This window comes from Gasterosteus aculeatus, chromosome 17 (genome assembly GCF_964276395.1).
Source record: "Gasterosteus aculeatus chromosome 17, fGasAcu3.hap1.1, whole genome shotgun sequence".
NCBI classification, from domain to species: Eukaryota; Metazoa; Chordata; class Actinopteri; order Perciformes; family Gasterosteidae; genus Gasterosteus; species Gasterosteus aculeatus.
The window spans coordinates 16757829-16768329 of record NC_135705.1 but is presented as its reverse complement, the minus strand read 5'-3'; the positions used below and the strand labels follow the sequence as shown (position 1 = coordinate 16768329).

The window sequence follows — 10501 nt, the reverse complement described above, 5'->3', positions numbered from 1 at the left end:
TGTTACTGTTCAACTTGTAAATCTTATTGGCAAATTCAGTGAGAAAAACTTTCCATAAAATTCCAACTCGCGTTGTGTGAAGGAGAAAATTACTGAAAATATTCACTTTAGAACAAAAAGGGAGAAAGTAATTTTAAATGGTTTGATCACAATTTTAATCTGGACATGTCTGAGAAATATCCATCAATTCTTTTAAGGCCTGAATGTCAGTGAATAGTGACCACAGCATCCAAATGGAGACAGAATTAAAACATTAACGCAGTGACAGTTGAATTTGCCAAAAGACGCTTTGGTCGAGACCAGATAACGAACTCTCCGTCAATATGTTCATAAGATGGTTCTACAAGATGTCAAGAAAGATAAAAATGTCTGACCAATTACCTGCTTTTTGGTCTCGAATGATGGAAAGTAAATGGATTATCTGTTAAATCATAGTAAGAGGTCGAGGTGATTTCTTAGGAAAAGCTGAACATTGCTCAAATAAAACAAATCCAGCTATTACTGTCGAGATCTCAGTCAAACAACACATATAGTGAACGCCAACAAACAAAGCTATTCTGATTAAAAAGCCATAAATTCAACTTCAATTGCATATAAAGTGAGTCATTCAACTGATGTCCCTGCAGCAAACAGCTTGGTCAGCAGTCATTAAATCATATTATTCAATGATTTCTGATAGCTCAGGAAAAAAAGCAGCCTAAACTCTTGTACATATGCTATGTTCCTCTGCGTTCACAAAGTCCTTCTCCGACGGCCTGTAACATGGGGTCAGTTATGCTGGGCAGTGCTTGCAAACAGACGCCTGGACGATAACCGATGGACCTCAGCCTAGCTGGCAGTCTGCTCGTCTGTAGGCGACGTGCCGTCAGCTGAGACAGCGGCCTCGGCTGTTGAGGTGGCCGCGGTCGAGTCTTTTTCGGTCGGCAGGGCGGAGCGGGACTCTGCTTCTTGGGAGGAGCTATCCGTCTCGTCATCCTGAGGATAGAGCTCTGGGTACCTCTGCATGCACTCTTGCATGTCGCGGAAGTGGTCGATGCACTCGGAGCCCTTCACCTCTTCCTTGCTGTAGTGGAAGCAGGAAAAGGCCTCTTTGAACTGAGAGCCACACGGCCCGCTGGCCATGCCGCCCAGACAAGGACAGTTCCAGTTGACGTCTCCATTTGGCAGGATCAGACCTGAAGAAACGGGACGTCAGAAAACCTTCATGAGTTATGGAATGTTTGGACAACTCAGTGTTTCCCCTTCCGTGATGTTACCCTTCCTTCAGAACAGGTCCATACACAGCGTGTTCTTTTATGAAATAAACTAAAGATGCATGCAAGCATGTTATTTCTGTCTCTGCTTCCTTGCGAGTTTACAGTTCTCCACGCACGGTGGAGTTCGTGTCCCCCCCCCCCAACCCCAAAGCCGTCGACGTAACGGGTAAACGCTGCCTTAAGAACTAACCGTGCTCCTCATACGGATCATTGGGGTCGTCTGCGATGAGCTCAGCGTTGCTGGGAGCTTCGTGGTCCTCCTTGGTCACAAAGATGATGCGATCTTTACCTTTAATTGACAGAAACACATCGCCCTGGATTAGAGAACCTCGTCGAACACCTGCTGCCGGGGAGCACAGCTGGACCCCGCGGTTGACAGTGACCCCTGAGGGCGCTCAGTGAACTTGCTATGACGGTACGGTCAGCACCAGAGCTAACAGTTGCTCACATTTTTGGACAAACTGTTAGCTAAATGAGTTCGGCCACGAGTCTTTTAATGCCATCACAATGCAAAATAGTTTAATAAACACACCTGTGCTGCTTTCCTCGTCGCTAGCCACGGAGCTAGCCGACTATACGTTAGCCTAGCATGGTTTGTCGCTCGATGACATTGGATGCCGTGAAGTAGAAATTAAGGAAATAAAACTGACATTACCCTCCTGCTTGCAGTACGACATTCCTTCCGGTGTTGTTGGTCCGTCGCCCTTCGTGATAAAAGAAGACCAGTGTGAGAGGAATCACTCTGCAAGGATATCATTTGACAAGCTACCGGCGTCCGACAGCCCTTTAGACATCTGACCGCTCCGGTCACATGTGGGCGCACGGTAATGACGTCACAAGCTCCTTACATGAACAGTAACCCCCAAAAATGTTTTCTATTCAATTCATACAATACTACCTACTCCTTTCTTTCTTAAATAAACTGAACTGACAAATAAGTTGATCAATGTCATATTACAATTTGTACCTACTGAGTTGCTTATTTGGTTTTGTTAGTCATAATAACCTGTGAGTCATGAGTGACAGTTAACCTGAAAACCTATACATCGCTCTAGTGCGAAGCAATCAGGGGAAATGTTTCTTTTGTCTTTCCTGTTCAGATGATTCATATCTGCCAGCTGCGTTCGGCAAACTGAATGTGATGAGTCCCAAATCCCAGTCCGATGGGCTACAAACATCCATGTAAAGATCTAGCAAATGCTACATTTGAGTCCAAATGCCAAACATAAATAAAGCTGAATGAACCTCTTAGGATATCTATCAACATTTGATATAAACATTGATTGTGATGTAAGAATTATAATGTAAAAGCATCTGGTTAGAGCATATTTTACTCTTCACTATGTGAAAAAAGTTGATCTAATGCCTCTTTTACGATGACCTCTAGTGGAAATCAGGTGATTTATAGTTAAAGCAACTGTATTAAACTACAACCAGGCTATTGAATCCCAACTCATGGGAGATGATAAACACGTGTCATACAGAGGTTAATGGCACAACAGCCAAAGTAAGTAGTCTGTTGATCTAAGTTGGTTTTTACTTCCCTTTGGTGTCAAATTCAGCTTTAACTAACAAAGATGTGTGTCGACCCAAATCATTGCTACACATTATTTAGACAAACAAACGGTATCTTCTAGTGCTCTCAGAACATGCAAGGACAAAGCACAAGACACTAGGAACCAAAACACAAATTTTAAATATGTTCGGAAAAAAATCCATTTTTTTTTTTTTAATAACACAATTATGTTTGTTACAAAGTAAAAACAAAAATAAAACCCCTTTTCATCCATATCAAACCCCACCTCATCCCGACCATCTCGGCAGCATTGTGCGGGGATTCATTCTGGGAAGAAAAGAGCATGACGACACTGACGACCACTTTCCTTTGATGACCCAGAGGACGGAGGACACACTGTGCCCTCCAGAAGACCAGAGTGAATATAAACATAGTCCGTCATTTAAAATATCAAAACAAAAAGGTAAATAAAAAACCACAGACAGCTTGTCTGAGATTACAAGCACCCTTATTAGGAGGATGAGCATATTATATTTATACTTCTCACATCCTTCAATGGGGCCCCAGACACCTCAAGCATGATTGCTACTTGTGATGAACATGTCATGGTTTGATTTAATCTTCCCCAAAAGGTCCATGAAGTTCTTTCAGCTTCAAATGAGCACCAACTTGTGTCGCTGTCTTAGTGTTCCTCGAACATGCTGCAACGAACACGTCTCACACGTGTGTGCTTATAAGCATTCTTCAGCGGATAAGACAGTCAGTGGGTACAGAGGCAGCCTGCAGATAGATGGGCAATAGCTATTGGAGTAGAAGGACTGGAGACGCACAACGCTGTGCTCAACGGTGGGAGTAAGCAAAATGGTTCTCTCAGCACTGACATGGCAGAGGTAAACAAAAGGAGAAAACACAGATTGCCTATCCCAGTAACAAAATGCACCAATTGTGCAATTTGCAAAAAAGAAGAAGAAAGTAGCAAAATAAAAAAAAACTTGATGTGGGGATTGATGCTTTGTTTCTTATGTGTGATAGTAGGTTGGTATTTCTCTAGAAAAGCAGTGCTCCCATGCTGCCCACTTCGCTCTGCTCCTTCACAAAGATTTCAAAGTACTGGTAGATGATGGTCACAGCCAAGAGGATTCCTGTACCCGAACCAATGGCACCCAGGAAGTCAGCCATGACAGACAGCCCTCCTATGCACAGGCCGCCAAAGGCAGCAGCTGTGGGGATGTACCTGTGAAGAGTGAAGCCATTACAAATGTGTAGCATTTCAGGAGGACATCTCATATGTGCCGCTTGAATATGCTACAAGTAACAAACATGAAACCTGAGACTCGGTTGCGTTGTACCTGTTAAGCTCATGCACCATAGAGGTTTCTCTGTGTCCCCTCATTACCATCTGCTGCTCCTTCAGCTGCTTCGCCACCTGAGACACACAAAGTGATATGAGCAGGCTCATTTCACGAGGGACGAACACAAAAGCAAGGCGCAAATGCTTTTACAAACAGACTTACATCTTTGGCAGAAGATCCTGAGACCTCGATCCAGGTTTTGGAGAAGAAGGCACAGGAGCCGAGCATGAAGACAATGTAGATAGCAGCGTGAACCGGGTCGTCCAGGACAGAGCCAAACGACTCTGGAGGAGAAAGGTAGTAGCAGAGACCGGCCACTGGGTAGGCCCGGGCTGGTCCACCACTCGTGGCATCCTGAACAAAACAAGGTTCTGATGGTAAGACACTGACAATTTGTGAGTTAAATAGACCACACTGACTACACTCTTTATGAAAAAAACAAGACAAAAGTAAACTGACAAAGTAATGGTTTAAAAAGATGTCACAAAAGACTGAGACGAGATGTGCAGGAGGCCAAGAACCCATTGTATACTTACAGACCAGGTTCCCAGGAGGTTGACGAGAAAGTTGCCGCTGAAGCGCGTTGAGAGCATCTGGGAAATGACGTAGAGATTGGAGACCAGGGCGGACTGCAGGATGATGGGAATGTTGGAGGTGTAGAATAGTTTGATGGGGTAGGTGTTGTATTGACCGCGATAGCGTGCTGACTTTATGGGCAGGTCCACCCTGAAACCCTGTTAAGGTAACCAAGCATATATCAGTATGCTGGTATCTGCTTCAAAACATGTTGTCCAGATTCTTTTAGTGAAATAACAGCAGGTAAGGACTGTACTTATTTGGCCTGCTCACCTGGAAGTATATGACCACTGCAAAAACAAAGACGGTGGCGATGAGGTTCATGAGGTTTGGTAGGTTTTGTCGGTAGAAGGCCTCTCTCAGGGCGCGCACCTTGTCTGTGCGGGTGGCCAGAAGATGAAATAGAGCAATGATGGCTCCCTCAAACTCAGTACCTGCATAGAAAACACAAGCCAAAGGGTTAGCCGTCTTAACACGGATGAAGATGTATCTAATTTATGGTGACTCAGCGATAAGATGTGCTCGTTCCAAGTATCCATACCTCTGCCTGTGTTGACAGTGGTGGGGCTGAAGGCCTTCCAGACGATTGTCTCACAGATGTTGGTTGCAATAAAGAGAGAGATACCAGAGCCCAGACCGTAGCCCTTCTGAAGCAGCTCATCCAGCAGCAGGACAATCAGACCTGCAACAAAAAGCTGAAGAAACAGGCAAGAGGTTTGTATTGAGCAGATTCAGGCAGACAGCAAGCTTTGTACAACGAAACCTTAGGAAAGTCAAAATCAACTAGGCAGGGTTTGCATTTTGAAATTTCTGCCTCCCACGTTGGGAGACGTTTACCATTTTATTTTCAAATAGTAAGATATGTGAAAATCAATTTGAAAATAATGTGAAGCAAAATATGTACTACACAAGAGCTAACATGTTTTATTTTCAATCCCTCGGTGCCTCAGGCAATAGTTGATTTTATGTATGACAACTAAATCAGGTTGATTGACACATTGCTATAGAGGATGTGAATTTTACTGTTTTTTATATTATCTTAGCAGATAAGTTCAGTCTTTGCATAATTAAGGTAGAACATAATTTCAGTTTGGAAATGTCTCTGTGTGTTTAAAGTTACAAACTTATGGCAGGACTGCAGCAAGGAGTTTGTATTAACCTGAATGATGATGAGCAAGCATATACCAGCACCCATCTCTGAAGGGTCTCCATACATGCCAGTCATAACGTATACAATGGCCTGTCCAATGGTGATGATCATTCCAAACACTGCAAAAAGACAAGGAAAAAGAAGTGTTTGCTATTGACAATCTTACGCGTACAGCCATTACTGACGTTCCTAAAATATTGTGTGGTGTCTTCAAAGCAAACTAAAAATTGTCAGTTTCAAAAGGCACGTGGCAAGGTTTAAAAACAGCAAATGTAGTGAGCAGCAGACTCACATTTCTGAGCTCCATTGAAAAGGGCTCTGTCCTTAGGAGTGTCTCCCACCTCAATGATCTTGGCTCCAGCCAGCAGCTGCATGATAAGGCCCGAGGTGACAATGGGTGAGATACCCAGCTCCATCAGAGTACCTGGAGGGGAACAGCATTAGTGACGTTGTAATCCTCAGTCAGCACAACCAGGGCAGCAACACCAGAAAAAAATATGCTTAAGATCTGTTGACCTTTGACTTATGACATTGTCATGACTGAGAAGTTCAATTTGCTGGAGCTGCACAGGAAGTGAACTCTGTGATGTTTTCACATTATGTTAAACATAAACATTAAGCACCTCTGTTGGACGCCAGGATTACTCTCATCCAGTAGAAAGGATCTGCTGAATCTGAAGACATGATGCCAAAAAGAGGAATCTAAATAAAGAGAAAAACATGTAAAACAGTGTTATAAACCACCATCACCACTAACCGAACCAGTAGGTTAGTTGTCAGTGATTTATCAGCAGATACTAACCTGGCAGCACACCAGAAAGATGAATAGCGTGATGGCGGTCCATAGTACTTTTTCTCTAAATTGAATCTGCAAAGATATAAAATAAATTAGCACACGTCAGTCTCATTCATATATGCATAGTACAGACCCAACGCAAAGTAATTATCTAGCTTCACATACCTTTCTTTCTGGTTTCTGAATTTCTGGCAAGACCGCACAGAAAGGCTTGATGACCTCCAAAAACTTGACTGCAAAAAGAGAGTAGCAGGTTGTAAGACATCAGCAACATTGCATCATACGTTAGTGAAATCATAAACTACTGGACTTCTGCAGGTTAGAACGGATGCTGCGTCATCACTAATGACACAGTAAACAGATGCCAGCAGTCAGCTGGCCAATGCCGCAACACGCTGCATTTTGGAAGTTCTATCTGGATATACAGACGAATAGACTTGAACACGTTTGGGGTCTCTAGTTTCCAGAGTTTAATCATTGTTTCAACCTTTTGCTGAATGCTTCGTCTTGGTGCCGATCAACTGTGTCAATCAATCAAATCGACGTTGACACCAAGCGATTTAACGTAATTATTCTACGGAATTGCTTCATTGGTGCGGGATATTTGTCGACTCTATAACCATGTGCACACAATAATAATGAGGAATCCAAACAACCTGCCTTTTCATTAAATTATCCAGGTGGAACAACCGATACAACTAGCGTCATGCTAACTAATTAGCATTAAATCACAAAACGAGTGAGGAAATCCCTTTAAAACAGGAAGCCTGTGCGCCTGTTTGAGGAAGACGTGCTGCTCCAACAAAGCTCTGACATTAAATCAAACGTTACTTCATCCCACCGAGAATAAAAGCTTCACGTTATCTCCAGTTATCCGCTAGCTGACGTCCAGGTGTTAACGTTAGCTTTAAGGTTAGCTAATTAGCTTAGCCGACGAGCGCATTATATCCGTTATAATTCAAGAGTAAAGAAGGACATTGGGTATTTTTAGACCCCCGCCTCTCGACACCTGTACACAAGCGAAGGATGTCACGTACTCCCCATGGTGTCCTTAGACCGACTCCTGCCGCGTTACTGGTCCCGGTTGAGCGCTCAGTGGAGTCAGTGTGGCTCCATCCAGCCCCACCGCAAGAAAAGAGAGAGCCGTAGAGACACGTCACCAGACCAGCCGCTAACACACGTCACTCCTCGGAGACACGCGCGGACACGTCACACGTGACCAGCCTGCACACACGTATCGATCTACGGAACCGGGTTGGTTAGAGTGTTGCGCAAATGCAGTCAACTCGGGAAACGCAAGCTTTAAATGACTCAAATGTTTAATTTAAGCCGCGGTGCGGAGTCTCCTATCCTCCAGGGGGCGCTGTGCTCCAGACGCACTGCGCTGACACGCTCCACCGTAAAGGCCATAGGTGAAGAGATAAAATGCAAATAGCCTTATACTGTGATGATATATGCATACCATACACCACAATAATAATGGTATTCATAATAATACAAATAGAAAAAGTATCTATCTATCTAAATAATGATAATATTACCTAGTGTCTGCAGGATAGGCACGTTTTGGCATAGAATTCATCTAAGAAACATTGTAAAACGTATCCCAAAACATTTAATCAAAATATATTTACTCTATAAGTCTTAGCAGTTCAGTGCTACGTTTTAAGATAAAAGGATATCCCACCCTAGCCCACACTGTTCACCTGTCTTCCATCTGAAAAGAGGTACAAATTTAAATATTTCTTTTTTTTAAAGCTATCACTTGTCCTGAGACACTCTCACCACCAGGGCGCAGTGTTGCTCCTTTGGTGAAGGTTCGGTGTGTTTTATGTTAGATGCGAAGCAAAACCAATTTGATTTAAATGATGTATAAAAACAGGCTGGTTTTTCACAGGCTATTTTAATTAGACGATTCCTTCCCTTTGTTGTAGTTGTGAAGCTCTCGGTCAGTGGTTGTTCAATTTAATGGCGGTGATCAGTGCTTGTGCTACATTTAACCACTGACCCATAATAATGCCCTAATAGACCGACAGACATCTGTACGTCTGATCAGTCTAAATTTTCTACATAGCCCTAAATTAACCCAAACAGGAATCATAGAAATAAAGCACACACACACACACATGGTGGAGGATGGTTGGGAACCTGCACACCTGCCCTCAGACAAAGAGATATTTGTTCATGTGGTTATATAATGATCACAAAGTGAGCTAACCGCCGAGGACAAACAAATACCACACAAACGCGCCTCCTGTCAGGCTTTCCACGGAGTTTTGAATGGTCTCTTGATGATCTACTGTACACTTCTCCCTGTCAGTCATAAAAAACACAGTAAACTTCTGCTTTGATATGTTAAATAGAAGTTATTATTATTCCATGTGAATCTATTTTGGAATGAATCACATTCATGCTTTAAAGCCACCCAGACATGATTGTTTAATCTAGCCTAATACACCATCGACAATTAGAGCCTCGGCGACAAGTAATACAAATAGTCTGTCGCTGCACAACATTTTCGATTATGTTTTTGTACAGAAGAAAAATGAATGGCAATAAAACATGAATACTGATTACATTTTTTCCCTTCATTTTCCCCCTAACGCGTAAAGGCCAAAGCTGTTCCTGTGTGTATCGGTGGAGCACATTATGTAAACCCACCAATGTTTCAGTGATTGCATGAGACATTAAAACCTCGGCGCACGGTCGTAGACTCGGCATCATAATTTACCTTCATGCGTCTCTATGAGGCCCACAAGGAGTGAGAAGGTATGATGTGCCTCGTGTCAGGATGCAGTAAAGACAAAAGCCTCCCGGAGTGAATGAAGAATCAGTATTAAATCCTTCAAATAAAATGAAGTTTTCCGGTTTAGCGAACTCCAAACGACCCCATAGGTTCCATTGACACTAACATGCAGTCTGCCTGAGCTGTGGGAAGCTGATATTTGGAGAAGAACGTACAAAGAGATGTCGGTTCGCGGCTGTTTGGTCCGTTTGCACATGTTGCAGCTGAATCAGATATTTTCAGGGGATCCTGGCTGGGAATGAGCATTTATTTCAACTATTGAGGTGTCCATAAGTAGGGGAAAGGTATATCACTGTGAAGGGAGAATCTCAGGGTACAAAATATAATCCCTGGTTCATTTGGAAGAGACAGACACTTGTGATTTCACAGTGTTTTCTGTATTATTTCCTTTTTTCAAACCAGAAACTAAAAAGCTATAAATTCTAACCAATCGAGGCCCGGCAGTTGAACAGTTTAGAGGGAGCCATGGAGCGATTCCAGAGGGCAGAAAGTCTTCCTTCATTTGACCTTCTTGGGTGAGCTTGAATAAAGACGTGTTTAGTAAATCTGTGCCTGTGATTGTTCATTAGCGTCAGTGTAAATTAGTTTGACAGAGTGGCCCCGCGCGCCCTGAGTACGACAGGGGCCTCAGGCAAGGTCGAGACTCGACGCCTGGCGGACAGCGTCACGCCGCCGTTATGTAACAGTCACATCTTGGCTTCACTTTGCCTTTTTCCTCTCTTGTTTTTTGCCGTCCATTTGTCAGCCTTTCTCTGCGTCTGTCCCTGGACTATGCTGTCATGTTCTTACAAAGGAGTCAGTTTCACTCTATTCAGTGGTTAAAACAGACGTGGGTTCTGCTGGCATCAACGTGATGGTGCGTGTGAGAGCAGGATGGGGTGAGAGAGGTTATGAATCGAATGATATACATTGCAATGGGGTCATGATTGTATTCTGTACGGATAATGATTCCTGGAGGGAATGAAGGTCTCGTAGTCTAAACAAAAGAATTCTTCATCTGTTGAGCTATTGGGTGCTGGACTTATAATGTTATGACTTTATCTCTGTAA

General features: G+C 43.3%; 2 protein-coding genes across 2 annotated transcripts; both read right to left on the bottom strand.

The window, feature by feature from the left end:
* Positions 1-131: 131 nt before the first annotated feature.
* On the bottom strand, positions 132-2394 carry chchd4a (coiled-coil-helix-coiled-coil-helix domain containing 4a). The gene is made up of 3 exons (XM_040203064.2): positions 1912-2394; positions 1447-1545; positions 132-1175 (listed from the first exon to the last, which is right to left on the bottom strand). Exons 1-3 carry the CDS (start codon positions 1931-1933, stop codon positions 829-831), a joined length of 468 nt encoding a protein of 155 aa, XP_040058998.1. The 5' UTR covers positions 1934-2394; the 3' UTR covers positions 132-828.
* A 553-nt stretch (positions 2395-2947) lies between these two features.
* LOC120834788 (protein transport protein Sec61 subunit alpha) lies at positions 2948-8037 on the bottom strand. The gene is made up of 12 exons (XM_040203062.2): positions 7684-8037; positions 6812-6879; positions 6653-6718; positions 6474-6552; positions 6143-6274; positions 5860-5969; positions 5242-5395; positions 4974-5134; positions 4661-4858; positions 4287-4478; positions 4122-4198; positions 2948-4006 (listed from the first exon to the last, which is right to left on the bottom strand). The coding sequence occupies exons 1-12, from the start codon at positions 7688-7690 to the stop codon at positions 3820-3822; spliced, it is 1431 nt and encodes a 476-aa protein (XP_040058996.1). The 5' UTR covers positions 7691-8037; the 3' UTR covers positions 2948-3819.
* Positions 8038-10501: the final 2464 nt, after the last annotated feature.